Here is a 26,882-nt window from a genome sequence, read left to right on the forward strand (position 1 = left end):
CATACGTACGCACGTACAATGAGAGCATTTAGACTAGAACACAGCATTGTTTTGGATGTTTAAGTTCTGTTGCACAACACTTTTTCTTTCCCTTAGGTTCAGTCTTAAAAAAAAACGTAAGAAATTCCTTACCCTTTAGCAGGAGGGCCACTGTTGGAGCGAGTGCTACCTAGCGTCTTCAATTTGGCCAGGCGAGTGTTCAAGACCTCAAGCTCTTGGATACGATTCTCAAGGTTATCTGTGAGTTTACACAGCTGCTTCACAGCACCCACGTTCTCCATAAAAATCTGCTCCTTTAAGACAAACCAACCGAAACTATTTTACACACTGTCCATGTCTAGACATATTTACTACAGTTAATAAACAAATATCTGACAGACTCACTTTGTCCACCATAAGAAAATGATCGATCTTCTCCCCGTTTATGCAAGTGACATCACCCATCTCCCTCACAGCCGAAGGCAGGAGTTCTCTGACTTCCTGTGCTATGATTCCTAATCAAAGCGAGACGGATGATGGTGAGTGTCTGTCTTCAGAACATAGTTTCATATATACTGCAGTGTATACACTAATTTAGGTCGTACCTGTTTCATGATGCTGGTCAATTCCCATCCTTGAGGCAAACTCCGGTTTATAATCATACTCCACAATTCTCATCTGAGCTATCCTCTTAAGCTGCTCTGTTGAGTCCACCTACAACATCGCAAGGCACAAGATATAGAATTCCTTATATATATGATCATATATGAACAGGACCTTTTCAAAAATAGTGGTAAATCAGTTTTCAAGTATGAAAAGTTGTAACATTATCAGTAAATTACCGGTATTTGTGAACAAAGAATAGGATTACCAGTATGAGCATGTACGAGCTAATGTAAGACGAATGATATTCAGCCAATTTAATGCTTAAGCTGTTTATCGCTGCTTTTTTATGTAAATGTGCTAGATTCATCAACGCTGCTTCTCTGCACTTACTATAGAGTACTACAGTTATGGCAGTATTATAGTACTTCTAAGCTGATTTAAGGGGTTTAATGTGTGGAAGGGGCTAATGTGTTACTACTTCGATATAAGGATCCAGTTAGACCTGCTAATATCACGTCTCAAATGTGTACCCTGGGATCAAGAGGTCTCCGATTGGATCTCTCGAGACTGAGAGATCTAATCAAATACCAGATCAAATCACTTTTGGGAGGCAATCCATTTGGAAAAGCCATTAACACTACTGTCTAAACCTTAATTGAATGTCGTCTTGTTTGGTTTGTCTTTGAAATAACCATCAGAGAGACACACTCACTTCCTGAATGTTTTGTTTGGCCCTTCTGTCTGAGGGATGCATGACGTTGCCCATTATCTTGGCGTTCCCACAAACCACCAAAGCCTCATCGGGGCTGTCCGTGTTGATGCCGATCCTCCCGTGACACACCACAGACTCTGGGATCTGTCCTCTTTGCCAGAGCACGTCACTATCATTCTCAAACTGACCTGGATTGGAGGCCTATAGATGATAAAAGTTGAAGAACCACTTTTGTACACAAATCAAGACACATTGGGTGCATCTCATTCAGCTCCGTAGCTTCCTGGGTTGTGAATCAGTATGTCATGTACACAAATTCAGGCACTAGTAAGGACCTTGACTCACTACAAATTGGGATATTGATGACTATTTCCAGCGACATGACAATTAAAGTATATTGTGATTAATACTTTGCTTGTTATGTGCAACATTATAAATGATGTTAGCTTACCTGTCTAGGTAATGAACGTTATATACACAAATATACATTGAAATATACATGCTGAAATATAATTAAACAATGGTTTGTATTTTTAAAAAATACATCTGTAGTGTTAAGTAACTATTGTGAGTAGTAAGTTGGCCCTCGTGATTTATGTTCTGTGCTCCAGAACTTCTGTTCATGAAAACGGTTAATAGAATAGAAACGGTTCCTTGGTTTTCACAGTGCATTATGGTACTTTTTAGGGTGATATTCTGTATATTATATCAGTAAAGTAGTCTGTTATTATTTCTTCTGAATATGCAAAAGTTTTGACCAAAACTCTGTCCCAGACAGCAAACTGACATTGAATCAACGTGGAAACGACGTCTCTCATGACATTGAAACAACGTTGATTTTGCTCATCGAATTAACGTTGAACCAACGTCAAAGCTAAATGAAATCGAAAATTGGTTTGCTTTCATAACGTTGAAACAACGCGTTGATTTCAAGTTGATTTTCCGTTAGTTTTGAAAGAATGACGCGTCTGACGTTGGTTCAACGTTAATTCCATGAGCAAAACAATGTCAGATCAACGTTGATTCAATGTCAGTTTGCTATCTGGGGTGGCAGTATACTGTATGTGGAAATTTATTGCTAGATACAGAATTTAGTTGTCTTTTAATTCTTAAGGACTGCAGTCAGGGTTATGGTACAACAGCAGGAACACTTACCCTGACAATGATTTTTTCCGAAACTTTAGCAACAAGCAGGAAACTGTCTTCTTTCACAGTAGCATACAGACCAACCGCCATCATAAAGTACCTATCAAGCATAAACAGTAACATACATTACAGCTAGTTATAATTAAATGGTCAAATCTGTAGGTAGCAGCGCAGCTTTAATTCAGACAATACATTTCACAGATGGAAAAACTCATCATAAGTGAAATTGGCTTATCCCTTACTTCAGGGGAACGTTCATCTTTGATGTAGTGCAAAAACTACAGTCAATGTCACCTGATGCACCAAATTTCATACTGGGTGTTTTTAACCATGTCTCCCTTAAAAAGACACTCATAAACTTTCAACAATATGTGTAGTGTCCAACCAGGCAGGATAAGACATTCGATTTATGCTATGGGTGAGTTAAGGATGCCTATAAATCTATCCCTTTACCCCCTTTGGGCTCTGCTGCTCACAACTGTGTACATTTACTTCCTACTTATAAACGGTTTTAAAGAGAGAGAAAGCAAATATAAAGGACATAATGGAATGGAATGATGAATCTGTGTTCTGCCTGCAAGAACGTTATGACTGTACTGAGTGTGAGATGTTTAAACAGTCGTGTGGTGATGCCTCAAGAACAGCTGGCCCGTAACAAAAGTTATTTTTCACGGATTATATTGTTTTAACACGCAAAACTGTGCCAATTTCAGTCTTCGTGAGTATACTCTAAACATCGGTTTTGTCTTTAATAAGCAGTATGTGCCAGTATAACGAACACAGAATCCGTGCACTAGCTCTTAAAGTGACAGCAAGCATATGTGTCTGTCATTCATTTTGCTGTCAAAACAACAAAAGAGAGCTTTAAAGGTTCTCAAAGCGATCCTGGGTGTTGACGTTCGAATATTTTTAAACAAATCGGAGAACAATTCATGTACAAAATATGCGCAACTACAAAAATCGGGTGGAGCACGTACTATACTGGTGACAAATCTTGTTTTTAAAAAGTCGAGATATGGCGGAGGTGCAGGTTATTTTTGCATATAAAAAATACTTGTCAAAACATTTGATAACTGAACAGAATTCATCAGGTTTACTGACATATTAGAATGTTTACATGGTTGGTAAATGTTTTTATTAAGGCTTGATTTCATGATTTCGATTCATAAGCTTGCTATTCGATTCTGATCTTGATCCAATTTGATGCAATATCAATTAAGTAGGCTACATGTTAATGTTGTTAATCATGTTAAATTTTTTAAACTAATGCTGTAAAGTTTAAACTATACATAATGGTCAATGGTTTGACATTCAATGGTTTTTCTGAGGTGAATCTAGCGTTACGTGACATTCTTTACAAGCTGACAATCCTAGGTAAAGTCCTGATTATCTTGATGGTAGTACAGATTATCTTATCAGATTTTCCTGTGTTATGAGGTGCGATAAGATTGATTGAATTTGCTCGGTAGAAGGTTAGGGCCACACGGACCTGAAATCTTTATAATCCAATGTATTCGTTTGATTAAATCAACAGAGACGACATCAAAACTGGGATGAAAAGCCGTGATCTGGCTAACGTTTTAATAATTCGAAACCACTCAAAAGCAAATTCCAATCCCTTAAAGGGGAAACTCACACAGCCCCACTTGATCATGAGATATTTTGTGAAATTGCGTGTTCACAGTTGGCAGACTGTGGTTGTCTGTGAATGGAAAAAAATCTTTTAGTGTGGGCCAGCTCTAAAGCAGGTTTAAATAGGTAAATAGGAGCACAAATGAGTTTACACGTTTACACGGCAGCAGGGCCTGAAATTAACACCCGACCACCTGCCAAATGCGGGTGAATTTTGCTATTGGCGGGTAACACTGTCAATCTACCTGCCACATTGGCGGGTAGCCAATGAGAATTGAGTGATTCATTAGGATTTTTACATTTCAACGAAGTCCGCTATTGCGTTTGACTTTAGCTAAAAGTGGCGGCACATTACTGGGGTAAAGAGGCCAGCTGAAACAAAACAAACAGCCAACAAAAAGATGAGGATGAGAAAAAGAAAAGTAAAGAAGACATTTTAATACAAAGTGAACAATCGGCGGCAATGGCAAGGTTCGTGAGCGGCTGATTTATGACAGCGACTGTTGTTTCGTAACGTTCATGCGATCAGAAAGAAGATGAGGCTCTTTTTCTGACTACGTGTGCGAGTATTAAACTGTTGATGAGATGGGATGAGATAATGTAATGCGTCGCTGTTGTAGGTTACAGTACAATGACAGTTGCACAGATGTGTGTGCGTGTGCAACTGTGCATGTTGGGAGTTGGGAACCGGTGAGAAAATGTCCGGTACGCGGTAATTTTATCAGTAATAACATTATTAATTTAGTTCATATTTAACCGTTCCTGAACGCTGTAACTAAAAGCTGTTAAGAGTAAGACCTGTACGTGACTAAATCCGCCATCAACACAGCCGCGTGTGATTTGTTTACGAGCTGCGGTAGGTCTATCTGTTGAGTATATACTATAGCAGTATATGTTGTGTGTGTGTGTGTGTGTGTCTGTCAAAATCAATGAATACAATTTTTTTTTTAATGTATGTTATTAGAGTTATTATTACTTGACAGCACTAAAATGTGTGTTCTTACAAGTTAAAGAACAATATTGTGAAATTCCCGGGTTTTTTTTTTTTTTTTTTATGTTTATGAGGCAAAAAAAAAAAAAAATGGCTGGTAAAAAGTCTCTGTGGCAGGTGAATTTTTAAATCCACCTGCCACAGTGGCCGGTGGCCGAAAAAATTAACTTCAGGCCCTGCACGGCAGAATTCTGTATTGCATGCACGACGGTAACAACTGACAAAATGACCCACACTTTTATCCCGTCTTGAAGTATGACCAAGTGTCAAGTCAATTTTTTTAGCTTTTCAATATACACATTGTATTCAAGCAGCTTTACATAAATTGTTATGTCCTTGGTGCTTTAACAAGTTTTATGGCTGGACAATATGACAATATAACAATGATAGAAGTCATCAGGATTTAGATATATACTATATTGTATTTATAGTGTTGTCTAGCATAATGCATTCACAGGCTTTGCTTTATGTATTTCCCTAGTGTCGAAATCAGGTACATAGAACTGTCGGGAAACCCAAATCCTGGCCACATTCCAGACCACTGGTTCTTTGGTAAGTTATAAGGAACACTGTCGATTCCAACTGCCTTTAATTTAAAGGGGGGGTTGACTGCTTTTTTTCTTTGCACGATTGTGTTCATGGGGTGCAATATAACATGTATTCGTGGTTTTTCGTTTTTAAAAAGTCTTATTTTTCATAAACTTCACGTTTATTGTCAGCCGCGCTCTCCTCTGTCCTCGAACGAGCGGTTGACTTCCTGAGTCTATGAAACCACTCCCTCAGAAACACGTAATGGGCTCAGATTGGTTATAGCTTGCCCCGGTGTGTTGTGATTGGCTAAACTGTTGCTTACGTTGTCCGGAAAGTTAACGCCCATTTCCTTTACGGGCGAAACGGGCACGTCACCAGCTCCGGTAAATATGCAGATGTAAATATGCGTCGAACTGCAGTATCAGTTTGAGGCAGAATCAGACCGAGTAAGCCGCGATGAAGAGAGTCAAGCAGAACCTCACCACACACGGCTCTTAATAAACGTTTCTGAATGATAATTTGACACATTTTGTTAAACTTTATACACGTTTGTTTTACACAATAGCATCTGACTGGCAACGATAGCAACTGACTGGCTACTAATGTTATACTCAAAACAGCGTTGGCAAGTTTACGTTCTTGATCAAATCGAAAATAACGTCATAAAACATATATACATGAAAAATGCGTTTAAAACATTAGTACTTATACAAAATTCATGTTTGTACGCGTTTGTCGTAGACACAAAATAGCATAACTAATGGCCTAGTGGCAATAAAGCCAGCGATGGCATTTGAAAAAAATAAAACACTAGGCTACGTCTGGAATTATACATGCAAATACATTTAAAATGATTAAGTCTTAGCCTACTTACAGGTTGTGGCCCAACAACTGCTGCCTCTGGTTTTAAAGTTGGATCTGCTTCATGTTTTAGTTGTTGAATCCAGTGTTGGAGATTCTGGAAGCTGTCTTCCGTAAAATGCGCAGCACAGAGAGCTAGATTACGATCGTCATTTTCAGGAACATAATCAAACATAAATAGTATCCATTGTTGACGAAGTACAGCGTCTGTGGGAAGCTCGAACACAGAAGACCTGACAGCTGCGTGAACAGCACACTCGACGCGTCGACGTGCCTCAGAAATATACGCATGCCATTTTCTGCATATTCTGAGGGAGGGTTTGATGCAAATGTGCGGGTTAGTGACGTACCATAACCCAGCTGTAGTCTCAATCGAGTCGTTTTTGTAGGCAATATACAGTACTTCCTGATTTTTAAAAGACGATATCTCTGCTCACACTGAACTTTCAGCGCTGCAACTTTGCAGATACTGTTCATGCACCAACAGCAACATTACACACTATTTAAAATGAAAAAAGTAAAATCGCAGTCAACCCCCCCCCCCCCCCCCCCCCTTAAGTGGGTGATTGTTAGTTTTCACAGTTTCCCCTATTAAATCCAGTCATGCTGCAGGATCATAAAGTTTAAATTGCGGATTAACCACCACAACCAATTAATGTGTAAATTAAAGTGCTCAATATTATATTCTCATATTATATTATATTATCTCAATATTATATTATATTATAGTGCTCAATTATATTTAAACATTTCTGTCTTAAAATGCATTAAAATAATATTTATCGGAGTTTCTTCAAAGGTAGCATGTTTTTTACAGTAACTGGGTGATGACGTCATTAGAGGGGAGCGAGGGCGGTAATGCACTCACTCTGTGTGTTCGGGTTTCTATCAATTGCTCGAAGTGCTGGACCGGTAGTCAGTGTCCTTATTTGGCAGTTCCGCTGCAAATACGGTGACGCACTTGCTCAAAAAACGTCACAGAGAACAGAAAAATCTGACCAGGTTGAAAAATATGACCAAAACAGAATATAAAGATATAAACGAAGCACCTGAAGAGAATAATTTCATCTTTTCTGTACTTATAAACACTCCAAATATACAACAAAATGCATTTACGGGCTAAAAAAAGTGGATTTTGCATGATATGTCCCCTTTAAGCGACTCAAACATACAGCATTTGAGTTCACCAAAGGTTGGACCTTCAAAAGAACAAGCACAATTGTTTGTAACTAACCTCTGATCAGGATTGGGTTTGCCCTTTTTCCTCATGTTATTCGCCGTCGTTTCACAGAAGTGTAAGCGTCCTAATGTCACCTTGGTGATTGTGTCTCCTGGCAGATTAACTCTAAAAGAGATGTTGCACGCAACAGAAATGACACATTAGAAATAGGCTTTTCCACATGCTTCATTTAAAGTATCCTGACACTCACCTGACCGGCAGGAAAGGCTTCTTGCTGCGATCCGACTGAGACTGCTCGATGGTGATGAAATGGTTCTGTGCTTCAAACTACAAAAGGGTTCAAGCGTCAAACAAACCATCTGCATTCAGAACATAAATGTTTCCGTAAGGTTTTAAAAGCCATGTAGTCACTACCTTGACCCCAAACACCTTCACGTAGAAGCTCTCCACGGGCATGAGACCTGCTGGGGTTCTGACAAATCTGGGATCTCCAACCATCCCAATGTGAACAGTAACCTGAAAGTGGTTCTTCTTCTGACACACAAAGGCTTCATCAGCTGTGGAGTAGCTGAAGCCCTTATCAGTGTCCACATGGTAACCTGGAGGTGGTCTACACAAAAAAGGGGACAGCATAAGATGCGATGATTAAGTAGTAGTGAGAACTTTGTTACTATTTTTCAAGTAAAAGATGTCCTGTATCTAGCCTGGTTCTCCCCATACTGCCTTTGCGCAGCACGATTTTATTAACGCTGGCAGTCTGGATACCATGGACCAAATTTTCGCCTCAGCGAGGGGACAAATCACAGAACGGGGAGGGAGCAGCAAGACGATGACGACATCTATGCGACACCGAAGGAGTTTGTTTAAACCTACCCAGATAGCAAACTGACATTGAATCAACGTAGAAACATGACATCGAAACAACGTTGATCTGACATTGTTTTGCTCATCGAATTAACGTTGAACCAACGTCAGACGCATCATTCTTTCAAAACTAACGGAAAATCAACTTGAAATCAACGCGTTCTTGAAAGCGCCACTCAGCTCGCTCTGGCTCTGGAGGTTTTCTCTGTATACATTTTAGGCAACAATAAAAAGAAATATGTTATAAAACACCACTCTGCTTCTTTTCGATTTAATTTCAATACATTTTAAACATTATAGCACACAAACGTGGTTCAGGCCATAGATGTGTATATAAAGGCTAGATGTGTTACGGCGGAGTTTCCATCGTCATCACCGGCGGCCATCTTGTCACACACAAGCTGATGTAAGATGAGTGGTCAGCATGAACACAAATACTCGTATCTTGTTGAAATCTTGACGGATTTACAAACGGTTTGGTTTCTTACAAACGTTTTTAACATGGCTATAATTCTGGATGATTATTTATTTACACACTTATTGTTCATAAGTGTGCAGTGTCATAACTACATCTCTGACGTTTATAGCAAACCAAACCGTTTGAAAATCGGTAGAAAATTGAGCAAGTTACGGTCATTTAAATAGTACATGTACCATTACCACAATGTTACGAGTGAGCGAGCTGCCTGTGACAAGATGGCCGCCAGTTGCAGACGACGACCTCCATTGGCCAGCAGCGCTGACGACACATCTAGCCTTTATATACATATCTATGGTTCGGGCAACCCATAGCCTATTGATTATTCACTGCATGTATTTACAACAAAACTAAATATAAAACACAACCCTGCCTCTTTTCAATTAAAATTTCAAAATATTAAACATATTCCAGGCAATATGTAATGTATTGCATATCGCATTGGTACAAATGTTGCAATAAACAACATTACAGATGATCTTGTAATAAAAAAAAAAGACAAAACTATCTTTTTTTTGTTGAATTTCAGTTTTATCAATAATAGCCATTCTAAAAGTATAAGTAAAAGGTACAAAAAGATAAACAGTAAAGCTTTAATAACGTAAAGAAACAATTCAGTCAAATATACTGTACAAATTCAGCGCTCAAATATATGAAACTTCACTTAGCCCTCTGCCGAAACTATTGGCCAGGGAACGAATTATAGATTCACGAGACCAAAGATCGCCTGTTAGGTCTGTACAAGACGAATTATATATCTCATGTTTAACCACTACAGACAGCGGCAAACATCAGAACGACTAGCCAAGGAAAGGCTGTTCCAGGCGGGCGACACGAGCGCGAGCGTCCGGTGATCGCTTGGAATGGATCTTCAAATTATCAAACATCTATAAATAAACCACAGATTTGATCTTTAAAAAACTACTTTCTCACCTGAAAAACTCTTTAAACTACATTTCGTGACACAATAACAGTAGTATTATATTTCAACTGTATGCTTCTAATGCCCTTGTAGCACGCGCGAGTAACGATACTCTGTCAGCCAATCAGCGTTCTGCAGTGAGTCTAGCTCCACCTTGCTAGGTACCGCAAAGGAAGGGTACCCAAAAAGTGATACGGTATGGTTCGGCTTTTTGGTACCATTCACAACTTTTGACAGTGGAAACGCAAATAATTGCGTACCGAACCGAACTGTACCGTACCGTATCGTTCCACTCAGTGGAAACGAGCCATTATATTTGAGGAGAGATATTCTTCCAGTAAGAGGAAACACCTTAGGAAATCCCCAAGAAAAAAAGTGATGAAATGGAGATGGATCAACAAGCTGGCAAGAGTGACGTTACTGAATATAGTGGAATGGATGATTCTGATAGTGAAGCTGTAGATGGTAATATTGAGAAAGAACAACAAAGCTATACTTCCTGATCGGAAAGCATTTGCTGAATCAGTTGTGATGTTGATGAGGGGAGAAGGTGAAGAACAATTCACAGGACAGGAGATATACAGATTGAATAAATTTGTTTCTAAAGTGAAAGCATGAAGATGGATTTGAAACTAGAATTGAACAAATACAATAGGCAATTTACATATGAATTATTTTTGGGATATTCAAATTAATCAATTTAATAACCAATCAGTAATACTCTTGATCAGCTCTACCAAACGTGGTTGTTTTTCCATTGTTATTATGTTTTGATCGATACTGTAAAGCTGCTTTGATGCAATATTGTGACAAGCGCTATATAAATATACTAGACTTGACGTGGACACACTGCCGAGATAATGGTATCTCTATGGCCAGGCTTGATAGGTGTTATTACTTTAGATATCATTTTAACATTGTTAAAAAAAAATGGTTTGATTACTCCAGTTGGGTTTGTTGGGTGATATGAATTTTAGAGCTCACATCAGCTGACTCTCAGCTGATCCACGTCTACCTGTAGAAATATGATGCCTATCACTGTATGTGCTCCTGACAGAAGTGTTTTGTAAGTTTTGGAACATTTTCAAGAGTAGGAAAAATTGTTTTAAAGATTGAAGTACAATGGATGGAGTATTGGAACAATGATTATGATGACCACAACCATACTTATTTTTGTTTTAACTGTACTAGGTACCTCCTCCATGGCCTCCTCTAATTTTATTTATTGTATAGTTTTTTTTTATTATTATTATTTTCCCCTTTTTGTTTAAGTGGGTGTTGTTATAAAATCTCAATAAAAACTCAAAGTGAAAAAAAAAAAAAAAAAAAAGATTGAAGTTTGGGGATCTTTCATTATTAAAAGACCTGAAAATGTTAACTTTCTGTTCTGGTGGGATCAAGTACCGAATCAAGTACCGAATCAAGTACCGGATCAAGTACCGAATCTTTCTGTGTAACACCCAGACTGTAAAGCTGGGTCCCATAATTAAAGTGGTTGGCTTTGAATTGAAAGACATTATGGCTGTGGCATCTTTATTAGGCAAAAAATCTATGCGACAAACCTCAACTATCATGGAGTCATGGAGAAAGAACCTGCCAGCAGAAGAGTTGTCACTTCTTCAAAGAAATGAGGAAACTTGAATTTTTGTGTTAAACTTGAACGGGCTTCAGAACTTATGAAATAAGGGGAAAACTGGTTTACAAATGTTTGGTTAAAATAGTGTATAAGTCAACACAGTGTGAGAAATAGATAATGTCTGGAGAGAGAGATTTGATATTGGAAATGAAAATTAAGGGGGCTGTTGCTGCTAATGCGTTTGTGTCAATCATTAATGTCAATGATGGTTGTGTTTTGTGTGGCAGAGAAACGATTTTTCATTGTTTTTCTGGAATGTATCTGGCTAAAACCACTTTTTGTATCCACAAGTTTCCGAGGGGCGCTCCTGTAAAAAATAAAGTGGGTGAAACTTCCGGTGACGCGGCGGAAGTAGCATTCCAATGGTGTTTTGTGTGTTAGTTAGCGAAGAGGCTAGCTGTTTTTCGGAGAATTATTTTACTATTTAAAGATGCAAATCTTTATGAGAGATGTCGTTACGGAGCTCAGGGACAACATGTGCTGTTCGCGGTTGTATGTATAACCGGACTAAACTAATTCAGTGGCTTAAACGGGATTGTTTTGAACATTAAGCTGAAAACGAAATCAGAGTGATCCTGCCAATGACTGTAGTTTCCATCACCTCCCAAAAGACTGTGTATCTTCCGGTGTACATTTGTTTAAATTCTTAATATTCTATAGACTCTATCAGCATGTGATTGGCTGTTCGCTACTGATGTTACACCTAAACTCAGGATCAAAGCCTGTGTTGACAGAATACCAAATGTGCCAGTTAATGTATTCAAGTAGCACATTCATTTATAATTTTGAATAAACTCCAAAGCACAATGACTAAGTGTGTATTTTTTATTTTAATTGTTTGTCAGCTCACACAACTGTCTGTCACCACCCAGATAGCAAACTGACATTGAATCAACGTGGAAATATGACATCGAAACAACGTTGATCTGACATTGTTTTGCTCATCGAATTAACGTTGAACCAACGTCAGACGCGTCATTCTTTCAAAACTAACGGAAAATCAACCTGAAATCAACGCGTTGTTTCAACGTTATGAAAGCAAACCAATTTTCGATTTTCATTTAGCTTTGAAGAATGCCACGTCTGACGTTGGTTCAACGTTAATTCGATGAGCAAAATCAACGTTGTTTCAATGTCATGAGAGACGTCGTTTCCACGTTGATTCAATGTCAGTTTGCTATCTGGGCATGCCTTGATGAGTATTGATTATTAATAATGTTATTATAATACTCCCAAACAACTACCGCGGAGGGTAAAGGTACTGTTATTTCACCCTTTTGAATTTCGTTGAGGTTGTGTTCCCACATCGTTAGCTGGTTTGGATCGCTATAACTTGAATGATTGTCGACTGTTGAATGAACGAGTGTGAAGTATGTCAAATCGCGCTTTGTTTACTTCCAACCGGAAGTCGCGCCCACTTTTGACGCAAGGCCTCATGGGGCGTAGGAAACTTGTGGATTACTAGAAAAATTGTTTGTAGTTTTTAAGGAAAGTTTCACATATAAGGCTTTCATTTATGGGGCAGGACATAATTGCAATCAAATATTTAAATGGCAGTCGATTCATTTTATGGTCAGCCAAGCAAAAATAGCCATACATATTTCAAGAAAAAACTAAATTACAACTACACATGGCCAAGATAGTGTACTGTTGTTTAAGGCATTTATCAGGTCTAGGATCTCAGTTGAGTTTAAGTACTATAAAGAGATTCAGAACGGAGACCTTTGTACAACAGTGTAGTTTTTTTTGTACTGTGTTTGAGGGGGAATTAATTTTTATTTTTTTTGCAGTGTTGATTGGTTTTGTGAATGATTTGATGATGCCATTTTTCTTACTGATTTAATAAAAGTATGGGTTAAAAAAAAGATATACAGTATATATTATTTGGGGTGACTGAGTAAAATTAATAAAAAAGTGCATTCTTTCACAACTGTGAAAAAAAACTGTGAAAATATTCTGGTCAATATTGAACAAGGATTTGATCTGCTGTAAAGTGTAACAACAACAATCACCAGGCATTTGTTATAATACATAACATTGTGCATAAATTGAATCACGTTTATGTTATGTATATTACATTAAGTATTTTAACAGTGTTGTTCAATAAAACCAAAGGATTACATGCTTTTGATACTACATTTGAACCAATTATTATTGCCTTGTTGTTATATATGTATTTTAAGACATTTTAAAGGGGTGATGAACTGAGAAATCAAATTTTCCTTGAGCTTTTGACATCTAAGGGGTCATCATATTATAAGAATATCCTGTAAGTTTAAGAACTGAAAACGTCCTTGTTAGTCCAATAAAAGCTTTTATTGACACCAGCCTCTGAAAACGACTCGTTTTTAAAAGTGGGAAACTATGACGTCGAAGGGGTTAAAACACCACCCCCGCAGAAGAAGATCAACGCCTACTTCAACACGGCCGGTTTAGCCCCGCCCACCGATTCGCGCATTACACGCATAGCTAAGTAGCCTAACATACACGCCTACCTCGTGATGACAAACCGGATCGATCTACCGAGCGATAAAGAATATTGTGCAGTGCCTGGTTGTGGAAGACAGTCGCTGGATAAGCTTCCTCTGGATTCCAATAGGACTAAATGGATAAACTTTATTTTTAATGACGTTCCAGCTGATGAGGTAAAACATCGTCGTCTGTTCGCTTCATTTCACTGAGGATTGTTTTGTAAACAAGACTGGATTTGCAGACGATTAAGAGTAAAGAACGGTGCTGTGCCGTCTATATTGGATCTGACAGGAATTGTGCAACAAACGGTTGAACATGTATGGGCGAATCCAGTTGCCATTTGACAACATTGGACGTTTTCCCCCACGTACACCGACGGGTGAGTTAAACTCATTATAATATGCAAAACTGTTCTCCACTCGCAGCAGTGGGCGTTTATTTCCAAGTCTTCAGTGGGACACGCCCATAAAAACCGACCGTTTTTCAGGAAGGCTCACAACTTGGGTACAAAATAGCCTATTACTAATTCGTTTTGATGTTTTTGAATGCAAAAACCAAGCGAACGTCATAAGTTGACCTCAGACAACAATATTATAACATTTTAAAAGCCAGTTCATGACCCCTTTAAAGAAAAAAGAGTCCGGTTATGAAGTCTTGATTGCTACTCACAACGTTTCAGATCTGTTGTTGTGGAGTGAGCACCACTGATTGGGCTGATACTGGTCCCATGTGAGCAGCTGGTGCACACCGCTTGCTGGACTTCCACCAGTAGCATCGCTGTCATAAGACTGTGCTTCATATGATCCACTCTCTGGACCTGAAGACAACACAGACATTAAGCGAAGAGATTAAGACGTTAAGGAGGTTCACGTCCGCAATTTAGCATGATCGTGTTTATATAAGCACCGAACTGCACTGTTCACATGAACCAGACCACCATTTTACAAGCAGACTTTGAGGGTGTACATCTTACCTCAGAAAATAGTATTAATATCATATAAACACACCGAAGTGTGATGTTAAACGAACCCAGGTGCACACCAAAAGTGCTAGTGAAAGCACCCTTCCCAGATAGCAAACTGACATTGAATCAACGTGGAAATATGACATCGAAACAACGTTGATCTGACATTGTTTTGCTCATCGAATTAACGTTGAACCAACGTCAGACGCGTCATTCTTTCAAAACTAACGGAAAATCAACTTGAAATCAACGCGTTGTTTCAACGTTATGAAAGCAAACCAATTTTCGATTTTCATTTAGCTTTGAAGAATGCCGCGTCTGACGTTGGTTCAATGTTAATTCCATGAGCAAAATCAACGTTGTTTCAATGTCATGAGAGACGTCGCTTCCACGTTGATTCAATGTCAGTTTGCTGTCTGGGTTATGTACATTTTATAGCATTTTACATTGGATCTGACCAATATATTGCAAGATGTAATACAAAGCAACATTTACAGACTGGCAAATAGACCTAAGATTGGACTCAAATATTCTGCATATGATGTAATACTCACAGAATGACGGTTTGGCCCAAACCGGGTCGGCGCCCATGTGCTGCTCTGTGTGCTCCTCAAAAGAGTTTGACCGTCTTCTTTTCTTATTTTGTTGTAAGAACTTTCTGTTAAAAAAAAGAACTGCAGACTGTGAATATGCTGAATAAACTGCATGACAAAGCAGAACAGCACATGCAGCACACGTGTCTTACCCTACATGTTGGTCGTGTTTTGGGGGCATATAAGGGTACACAGTCTCTGGTTGCATAGCATAAGGCACACAGGAAGAATCCGCAGCAGCATTAGCTGGCATATGTCCCGCTGAAACACCCATCGGTGAGCACTGGGTATACTGTAGGATACCATGGATGGGTACATTATGGGACATGGTTGCCTGTATGTTACTATCAGCTGTGTTGAGACTGTACTGAGGTACCGAAGCAGATGAATTAGCTTTAATGTGCTTCCCAAGAGTTCTGCCAACTTCATACATGAGTCCTGAACCACTACAGCGCTCTGGTTTTTTGTCTTTAAAGGGACAAGATGGAGGGAAGGAGTCTTCTGATTGGCAATATTTGTCCCGGCTGCTTTGTTCAGTAGACCATCTGGAATCTGGTGAAAAGACAGATAGTTTAATGACTTATTCCTACGCCCAATGGCGCTTTGTGCGAATTATGGGTGTAAATTCCACTAAAGCTGTAAACAATCAGTGAAAGGCTCGCTCTGTTAAAGGTAGTGTAGGTCAAAAATTTATAAAAACTTTTTTCCAAATTTGTTTAAACTTTCTATATATATATATCCACAAGTTTCCGATGGGCGCTCCTGTAAAAAATAAAGTGGGTGAAACTTCCGGTGACGCGGCAGAAGTAGCATTCCAATGGTGTTTTGTGTGTTAGTTAGCGAAGAGGCTAGCTGTTTTTCGGAGAATTATTTTACTATTTAAAGACGCAAATCTTTATGAGAGATGTCGTTACGGAGCTCAGGGACAACATGTGCTGTTCGCGGTTGTATGTATAACCGGACTAAACTAATTCAGTGGCTTAAACGTGATTGTTTTGAACATAAGCTGAAAACGAAATCAGAGTGATCCTGCCAACGACTGTAGTTTCCATCACCTCCCAAAAGACGACGAATCTTCCTGTGTACATTTGTTTAAATTCTTAATATTCTATAAACTCTATCAGCATGTGTTTGGCTGTTCGCTACTGATGTTACACCTAAACTCAAGATCAAAGCCTGTGTTGACAGAATACCAAATGTGCCAGTTAATGTATTCAAGTAGCACATTCATTTATAATTTTGAATAAACTCCGACCAAAGCAAAAATGACTAAGTGTGTATTTTTTCTTTTAATTGTTTGTCAGCTCGCACAACTGTCTGTCAACATGCCTTGATGAGTATTAATTATTAATAATGTTATTATAATACTCCCAATCAACTACTGCGGAGGGTAAAGGTACTGTTATTTCACCCTTTTGAATTTCGTTGAGGTTGTGTTCCCACATCGTTAGCTAGTTTGGATCGCTATAATAACTTGAATGACTGTCAACTGTTGAATGAACGAGTGTCAAGCATGTCAAATCGCGCTTTGTTTACTTCCAACAGAAGTCGCGCCCACTTTTGACGCAAGGCCTCATGGGGCGTAGGAAACTTGTGGATATATCAATGCATAATTAAAATCTAAGTACTCTGAAAAAATGAGTATAAAAATCGAGTGACTCTAGACCGTTTAATCTGCACTAAACACAGCTCATTATTTCGAACTTAGGCGACTGTCAGACAGCGAATCGATTCGATTCACGATTCATAGGTTTTCGATTCGATTCATGAACAATTTGTGCAAATTCAGAACGATTCGATTCGATGCGATTCACATCCAAATTCGATGCGATTCGATTAATTCGATTCGATTCTTAATTTTTTATATGCATTATATTATTGCAATGCTTCACCCATCTTTGTCTGGGTTTGAATTAGCCTACAGCGGCCTTCGTGGATCAGATAGTGGGGATTTTGTCCATTGTTAATGTTAGTTCATGTTTGTTTTTAATTTTAATGAATATATTATTATATAAAAAAAATTCAATGGCCTACAAATTAGCATTTGCAAGTAGCAAATATTTTGAAAAAGGCTTTTAAAGTATTGCATTAAATGACTACATGCACAAATTAATGAAGACGTTTTCATTAGTTTCATTTTGCGTCCTCTCAGTGCACTCGTTATCATCTTTTCACTGGATTCTGCTCGCGCTCGGTCCCATAGCTCTCATGCTTTCATAACGTTAACTACAGATTTTTGAGCAGTCCATGTTTGAGCTCTCCAGCTGAGCTCTCTGTCGAGAAAGCAATAGTTTTGAGGCAAACCGCTCAAGCCATTGATAAAGCTGCCATGCCATTGCGTGGGCACTAATAGGTTATTAATAATTTTAGGTTATTAGGTTATTAATATTATTAATAGGTGTGGTTTGGGCGTAACGGAAATAAACCAATAAGAGCGTCATATCACATTCCCTTTAAGAGCGTGAAGAACGAGGTGCGCTTGTTCCATGGCGCAATTCTATTTTAGAATTAGAATTAAATACGGCGCATTTACCAGACGCACTTCACAATCGGTTTACATCTGATGAGATCAATGTTCTCGTCAGGGCCATAAAAGAAAGATAAGGGACATTGGGGATGGGACAAACACACCCAAATTAGCTTCGGTTAAACATGCATATAATAACTTGGGTAAATGTGTAAGCTTTATGCCTATTTTTTCCATCATCATGGACACAACAATGATTTCCCTCATGTTTATATATTTTTTCTTATAATAATGTATCATTTGCAAAAAGTAAAATGCATCTGTGTAGATGAGAGAATCATCTACAATGTATGCGCATTGTTCACACTCTGTATTATGGCCAAGCATGCGCGCTTAAAATAGCATCTGAATGTACGCGCAACGCGCCACTGACTTTAGACCGGATTTTTTCTGGTCAGTGGCACAATTGTTTTCTGGAACTGCAAAATAACACCAGGGATTGTTTGCGCCGACACACACCTCCTTTTTGCGCCAACCCGCCCAGGGAGCGCAAGTTCATTTTCTAGTTTACCGGCGTGCGTCTGTGGAGGACAAAAACCCGCTTTGCGCGCATGCAAAATAGGAATGATAAATGCGTCAGTGTATAAAGTCATTTGCGCCGGGTGCAAGATAGAGCCCACTATTTCAAAGTGATTTCCATCATTTTGACAGATAATAAATTGCATTTAACTGTGAAAACAAAACATGGAAAGAGACGTTAGGATTTGAGGAGAAAAACGAGAGAGTCTTTGTCCATTCCAGTGAATATACACTCACCTAAATGATTATTAGGAACACCATACTAATACTGTGTTTGACCCCCTTTCGCCTTCAGAACTGCCTTAATTCTACATGGCATTGATTCAACAAGGTGCTGAAAGCATTTTTTAGAAATGTTGGCCCATATTGATAGGATAGCATCTTGCAGTTGATGGAGATTTGTGGGATGCACATCCAGGGCACGAAGCTCCAGTTCCACCACATCCCAAAGATGCTCTATTGGGTTGAGATCTGGTGACTATGGGGGCATTTGAACTCATACAGTGAACTCACTGTCATGTTCAAGAAACCAATTGAAATAATTTTAGCTTTGTGACATGGTGCATTATCCTGCTGGAAGTAGCCATAAGAGGATGGGACATGCTGGCCATAAAGGGATGGACATGGTCAGAAACAATGCTCAGGTAGGCTGTGGTATTTAAACGATGCCCAATTGGCACTAAGGGGCCTAAAGTGTGCCAAGAAAACATCCCCCACACCATTACACCACCACCACCAGCCTGCACAGTGGTAACAAGGCATGATTGATCCATGTTCTCATTCTGTTTACGCCAAATTCTGACTCTACCATCTGAATGTCTCAACAGAAATCGAGACTCATCAGACCAGGCAACATTTTTCCAGTCTTCAACTGTCCAATTTTGGTGAGCTCTTGCAAATTGTCGCCTCTTTTTCCTATTTGTAGTGGAGATGAGTGGTACCCGGTGGGGTCTTCTGCTGTTGTAGCCCATCCGCCTCAAGGTTGTGTGTGTTGTGGCTTCTTCACAAATGCTTTGCTGCATACCTCGGTTGTAACGAGTGGTTATTTCAGTCAAAGTTGCTCTTCTATCAGCTTGAATCAGTTGGCCCATTTTCTCTGACTTCTAGGACAAGGCATTTACAAGGCATTTTCGGCCACAGGACTGCCTCATACTGGATGGTTTTCCCTTTTCACACCATTCTTTGATAACCCTAGAAATGGTTGTGCGTGAAAATCCCAGTAACTGAGCAGATTGTGAAATACTCAGACCGGCCCGTCTGGCACCAACAACCATGCCACGCTCAAAATTGTTTAAATCACCTTTCTTTCCCATTCTGACATTCAGTTTGGAGTTCAGGAGATGAACTTCACTAGGACCACACCCCTAAATGCATTGAAGCAACTGCCATGTGATTGGGTAAGTAGATAATTGCAAATAATGAGAAATTGAACAGGTGTTCCTAATAATCCTTAAGGTGAGTGTATGTTGTCCTTTTTCATACTTTTACAGAATGCATCGACTAAAAATATAGCTACATAGATATTCTTGTTATATTATGTCACTTTAAAATGCCAAGTGTGACATTATTCTCATGAAGTCGAAAAAATAAAACATGAAGGAAAATTGACAGCTCATTAAGTCAAAGTGACGGATAAGCTTTATTTGCAGGCTAACCTTATGATTTGAAACGATTTTTTTTTCGGTCTTTTTCGGTTTGGAGAACTTCCATTCAAAGTGCCACCCATAATTCAAAATGCAGTAAGTTTGTCAGAAATAAAGTGGATAACAAACATGTTTTAACTCTTTCCCCGACAATTGACGAAAATTATACAGCGTGTCCCTGGAATTTTGTTGGATTTTTCCGGCTTTCCATGTTTTCACTGTTATACCGTAGCACTATATTACTCATCTTATGAAAAATGACAGAATCTCCCGATCAAAACACAGGATAGAAGAAAAATCAGAAACAAGTGATAGCATATGTAAGCAGATGGATATTATGTAAAAAAAAAAAATGCGATCATCAAGGTTAACAGCATATAAATCAAAACTGCCCAGCTTTACTGATTGAAATGTTGAACCAGGACAAGGTATAGGACTGTGCAAGCTTTGGTTGTGTTGATGGACTCAATCTACTACATCTTTGTTTTGATCATCCAGTGGCGCCTCCAGAAATTTTTCGTAGGGGTGGCCAGATGGGGCCAGTTAAAATCTTGGGGTGGCACACCAAAACTACAGTATAAACCATATTTTCAGAATTGTTTTCTACTGTTGTAATAAACCAGCCTGTAGAAAACTATCAGAAAGACTTAAGGAAACTCCTACTGATATACTTTGGTTTATTGTGTAATATTTAATGTTACTAATGATATTAGTAGGGCCCAACTAATATATATTACATTGTATATAATGATATATATTATATGATATATATAAGGGCCCTTGCCCCACAGCAAATTTCCAGATACTTACATAATTGTGATGAATTTAATCATTTTTAAGTTATTAGTCTGCAGTGTAAGATTACAGTTAACACCTTTAAATATTACATAAATGTATTATGAATTTTTAATACACTTAATGAGTGTATACATCAGCAGCAAAAAGTAATTCTTGAAACAATCTGCACAGTAATTTTATAAAATCTAAATATGTTAATAAAAACAAATTACTATTAGTTCTCTTTTAAAATTCAATCAGGCAATCATGTCACAATTTTATATTATATATTAATGTCAAGAATTCAGAAGTGCATAGCCTAAACTACAAATAAATTATATACAATTAAAGTATGCTTATTTAAAATGTAGAGCAGGCTAAGTATAACAAAATATATTGGCTTTTAATAATATTTCAGTGCGCAAACCTATGATTACATGAAAAACAGAGAGCACACAGCGTGTATGCGCATCGCGGGTGCAGAATGATGTGCTCAAAGCAACATGGAGTCACAGTGTGCAGCAGCTCTGCGCTTCATAAGTGTGCATTTAAAAGCTCATGTCACAAATCGAAGAAACGTTGAGCGCACAAATCCTAGTGCGATTTGTTCTTGTTTCACAGTTATTGTGCGTTTGATGCTGATTCATAATCCTTGTGATATGTATGTGTGATCTAACAGAACACGGTAGTGAGTCGTTTAAAAACAGCAACAAACTCCAAGAAAATAAAGTAATTTTATGCGAATATACAGACTTTTATCTACAGATCATGCATGCAATGTCAATATATCATATTGGAGAGAGTTTTACCGTGCATCCAAGAGGCGCGCGTGCTGTTTGAATATGAATGGAGAATGATTGACAGCCGCAGAGGAGGGAAAACGAGTTTATACTTTAATGATGTAAATATACTTCTGTCCCTCACATTAAGCTATGGGATGACTTCAGATGACTTTGTCACCCAAACTCACGTGAAAAAAGCGGGAGGCGCCGAAAAGCGCGCTGTTTGCATCCCTGCCTGTCCAAACGTGGCAAAAACACACCTAAAAGCTGCTGTAACAGTACACCATTTGGCACTTAAAAAGCACGTCACGACACATAATTCCCCGTCTTCTTTTACTTAAGAATATTTTTGACTTATTTATAAAATGCATAACTGATGCTACAAAAATGAATACTGGCCATTGGGGTGGCCAATGGGGTGGCCAGGAGTCGGCCAGGGGTGGCCATGGCCACCCCTGGCCACCCCCTGGTGGCGCCATTGTGATCATCTTCTGAATCCGACAGGCGTGGTCTTTGACAAAAAATGTGATTTTCTTAGATTTTGCTCAAAATGTTGCTTTTTGTATTAAACCTACACACATTCAAGTGTTATTTAACCCTTATGCTGCATTAGGGACATTTTTGGTCTTTTGCAGTTTAATTTCTTTGACCATTTTGGCTGTTTTAATGCAAATGGTATGAAATTTGGCAAAATTGTGACTTTTTGGATACATGTAAAAAATGTGATCCCATTTTGCAAAATATGTATAACACACACTGTGTAGATCAAATAGTAACACTCAGCACCATAAAGACCAAAAATGGCCCATTGAAACCCATTAAAACGTTGTTTAAATCTGAGGCTGTCAGTAATACATGAAACATGATTTTTGCACAAACATCCTTTCATTTTGAAGCAAAAGCATTATATTTGCATTATATAGTGTATTCCACCAGATGACGTCACTACATATTTATTCCCTATGGGTGGAAATGCACCTTATTTTAGGCAATAGGCAATGTTTAATAGGTGGCCATTTTTGGTCTCTAACGCGCTAAGTGGGGTTTTTTGCAAAGTGGGACTGTGATAATCCAAATCTAAAGTTTTCTCTTTGCATTTAGTTTATTGAAAATAATTGAATTTTTGTGTTTTTTCCTCTTATACAAATCGATGGTTTCGCAAACAAAACTGGTAATTAAAGGGTTAAAATCCTGAAATTGAATACATTTTTGGTAGTTATGATGAGGACTGATGTTGGTTAAAAGATTTAACTTGGTAAAAGTGGAAAATAATAATAATATATAATATTTTAGGCAATGTTTAATATGTGGCCATTTTTGGTCCTTAATGCACTCAACGGTGTTAAAAATCTAATGCAGCACAAGGGTTAAAGAAAATAATGCATGAAGCAAGAATAAATCCAGTTTGTTTGTTTTTGAAAAGAAAAAAGAGGAAACAGCAATGTCTATTTCAGATAAACTCCATGTTCAGATATTCACACAACTAAATATTCTGGGGGCCATTTTGTGAAAATGTCCGGCAACTTTTTCAAAAACACGGGCGGCGAGAGTTAATCACTTTGAGGTTTGAATTTTAAATTGGAGAAGACGTCACCTTGTATTTGTGGTGGAGAACTACGTTCTGATCCTGAATCTGGTGGTGACTCGGGTAACATGCTAAGAAATAAGAAAAAATGTGTACTAAGAAGAACAAATAACCATGTTTTGGTGTCAAATTGTCATTTAGAGGAGGTTAAGTGGACTTTACTTGAAAATAGTTTAATTAGAATGTCTGAAAGAACTCACAAAGTGGGATCTGTCTCATTGCTCAAATACTGCTCCAGAATACTGGTGTCTACGGCACTCTCCAACACCCCACTCACATCTTGTCCTGATGAAAAAAAAGAAGATGTAAAAAATACTTCTCCCCCCCCCCCCCCTTTTTAATGTGATAAAGATGATGAATGAAGGGCTATAGCAGCTCAGGACCAGATTTCATGCTTCAGTGAGCTCTGTGGTTATGCTACCATTCTGCTGTTGGATTTACATTCTTTCTTAACACTGATGGACTTTTGTTCATCATCAAAATATAAAGAGATAGCAAACATAAATCATATTAATCCAGTGGTTTAATACAAGTCTTCAGAAGAGACAAGATTGCTTTAAACGATGTACAGAATTAATTGTATTCATTGGAGACAAGTAAGCACATACTGTATGAGCTTCAGTTAACCAGAATTAATATTTCAACACCAAGAAACCTTACAGACTGTTGTACAGGGGTTGGACAAAAAAACTGAAACACCTGGTTTTACTACACAATAATTTGTTAGAATGGTGAGGGCCTCATTTTGCATCCAAATACAGCACCAATTGACAGATAGAAGTCCTTCACAGTGACCAGAGGGATTATGAGCCGTTCCTCTTCCAGAACAGTGTCCAGGTCACTATATGATGCTGGTGGACTCGCTCCTCCAAAACACCTCAATAATATTCAGATCTGGTGACTGTCAGACCATGGGAGATGTTCAACGTCACTTTCATCTTCATCAAACCCTTCTGTCACAAGTCTTGCTGTGTGTGTTGGTGCATGATCATGCTGATACACGGTTTGAGCATCAGGTGCTCATGATCCTCCAGAAGGGTTTGGTTGTCCTCGGCAGTGTCGTGTCCATCAAATACAATCAGGATTGTCATGATATTGGAGCTCAAACCATCACTGATCCACCCGTGCTTCACTCTGAAGATTGGCCGCCAGGCATATAGATGTGAAACCTCCAACATTGGCCAGTGTTTCAGTTTCATTGTCCAAACCCTGAAACTTGTATATCTAAAATAACTAGTGGCTGGCACCATGGGCTGGTTGCACCTTAAAATGCTCCTTAAGTCCTGTGTACCTGTTGCACCATTATAGGCAGTTCTACGTCTGAGACTTAGGGGCCCTATCCAGGCAATGGGACACAAGTGTTTTTTGCTAGTTTCAGCCTGATGCAGTTATCATTTTCACGTTGTGCACCATGTTGTTTAAATAGTAGATGCACTCACCCTTATCTGTTCGCCTATGGGCTGGTCTGAAAACGAGGTGTGTTCAGGTGCATTGGTGGAGTGTTGCCATTTTAAGGCAATTGAAATAGACTGCGCCATTGACCAACAAAATCCTGGTCTAAAGTCAATGTAATATTTATTTTTTGGTTATTTAAAGAGTGCGTTAGTAATTTTCGCCTATAGGCGGGTCCACAACGCACGCACAGTTTGCTAGCAGCAGCACACAAACATTTATAAATATGAAAAATTAAAGGATTAAAATGTGAAAGATTATTATTGTGTGGTGCTCACTCATCCATTTTTAACGTTTTTTTGGGGAAGATATTTTTGTCATTCTTTCAGGTGGGCGGGGAGTTGTTTGGAAGAATTTTGCTCCTAATTTTGCTTTGGAAGTCTCCTACAACAGGTTTACATGCATCAAAATTGTATTTTCTCATAAGATACACTGCACATCACCACATTGTTCAATGATTCTCAAACAACTCAAACTAAAACTATTCTTTCGAAGAGCCTGCTCTTCTCCGATTGGCCAGATGGCCCAGTCTGTTGGGACTGGTCTACCGCGTACAGCGCCTAGCTAAAGCTACACGCTCATTACCATAATTGAACTTCAGTTCTGTCCGGAGGCTTTCTACAGCTCAGCGATGAAACTGTAAAGACAGTTACGATGACATTGATTTTACCATATCAATCTGAGTGCAAGTCCGATGATGATACGCTATTCAGTTTGAGGTACATTATGAGATGTTGCAACTGTCATTCCTCACCATCAGCATTAATTGTGTAAAAGAGTATGTCCATCCAACACTTCTCATCCCAAGACGTCATCTAACTGACACTTTCGACCATACGTCAACATCCAACGTTTTAGGGCACCCTTTAACGTCAGTTAGATGACGATCCTAGGCCGTCATCCAACTGGCGCTTTACTTTTAGCGTCAGTTAGATGACGCGGGTAGGTTTAGGTCTGGGGTAGGGTTAGGATTAGATAGCATCATCTAACTGACGTTAAAGGGTGCCCTAAAACGTCGGATGTTGACGTATGGTCAAAAGCGTCAGTTATATGACGTCTTGGGCTGGTCCATTAACAAACCGATGAGTATATTTCTAATTTATTGCGGTGCAGATGCGGAAACTATATCAATAACGGTGCATATGTTCGCCAACGTGATTCACTAACCTGAATGACTGATGTAATAAACGTTTGGAAAACAAATCTCGCTCCTTCCTTTATTTTTACTCAAAGTAGTAAGAACAACAGACAATCTGCATTATTAGACAAAGTTTTAGATAATAGTAGCCCACAGCTGATCAGCAGAGGTATTTCAGTAAGACAGTAAACATGTGAGAAAGCCAGTTAGCAGGAGACTTACACAATATAAAACACAAAACTAAGTATTTTGAACACCAAAAGTAGAATAAAATATATAAATCAATAATTATTCATAGTTATAGGATGTGATTCAAAGGAGCAAGCTGGTCCAAATAAATTGGGTACTGACCAATCTTTCAAGAGCATGCATTTTGCGAATCCCGTGTTGAACTCGAAGATTTGAGAAACAGTCCTCAGTAAAATGACGTCAGTTTGTGGGCTGGTCAATTTGTTCGTGGGCGAACAACGTACAACATGGTGGGCATTATGTAAATGTATCTTCTAGTGACGTAGAACCATAAAGCAATAGGATTCTGATGAAAAACAACTCGTAAAGGTGATTCTTTGTGCAGAGTCAATTATTTCTTTTGGGAGACAATAACTTTATTTATCGTGCATTTTTCGACTTTACAACTTTTCAGAATGTTTACATTCACAAACAGCTATATTACAGACTGCATGAAAGGGAATTTTTGAAAAACCATAATAGGGCACTTTAAGAATGGGAGTAATAATAGCAGATTTAAGAGAGGAGGGCACCGAACAAGACACAAGTGAAGAGTTGTAATTTTAGTAATTAATGGAGATAAAGATGGTAAACAGGCTTTAACTAAGCGAGTTGGTAAAGGGTCAAACCAACAGGTAGCAGATTTAGATTTCCAGATCAGACA

General features: G+C 38.6%; 1 protein-coding gene across 4 annotated transcripts in view; it reads right to left on the reverse strand.

The window, feature by feature from the left end:
• The window catches only part of myrfl (myelin regulatory factor like), a 48,846-nt gene that overhangs the window by 16,943 nt on the left and 5,021 nt on the right, over positions 1-26,882 (reverse strand). The window contains exons 3-16 of one of the 4 annotated variants that reach the window (XM_039655885.2): positions 23,601-23,685; positions 23,410-23,471; positions 15,944-16,119; positions 15,720-15,859; positions 15,529-15,632; positions 14,680-14,827; positions 8,053-8,248; positions 7,889-7,965; positions 7,693-7,803; positions 2,453-2,543; positions 1,298-1,498; positions 585-693; positions 385-494; positions 133-293 (exon numbers count right to left, since the gene is read on the reverse strand). In XM_039655885.2, the coding sequence (XP_039511819.2) occupies positions 133-293; positions 385-494; positions 585-693; positions 1,298-1,498; positions 2,453-2,543; positions 7,693-7,803; positions 7,889-7,965; positions 8,053-8,248; positions 14,680-14,827; positions 15,529-15,632; positions 15,720-15,859; positions 15,944-16,119; positions 23,410-23,471; positions 23,601-23,685 (1,771 nt within the window). Of the gene's footprint in view, positions 1-132; positions 294-384; positions 495-584; positions 694-1,297; positions 1,499-2,452; positions 2,544-7,692; positions 7,804-7,888; positions 7,966-8,052; positions 8,249-14,679; positions 14,828-15,528; positions 15,633-15,719; positions 16,120-23,409; positions 23,472-23,600; positions 23,686-26,882 lie in introns of all 4 variants that reach the window. The other 3 variants (XM_039655884.2, XM_039655887.2, XM_039655886.2) reach the window with 3 other exon arrangements.

The sequence above is a fragment of the Pimephales promelas genome, chromosome 24 (assembly GCF_988280905.1).
Source record: "Pimephales promelas chromosome 24, fPimPro1.hap1.1, whole genome shotgun sequence".
In the NCBI taxonomy this organism is placed as follows: Eukaryota; Metazoa; Chordata; class Actinopteri; order Cypriniformes; family Leuciscidae; genus Pimephales; species Pimephales promelas.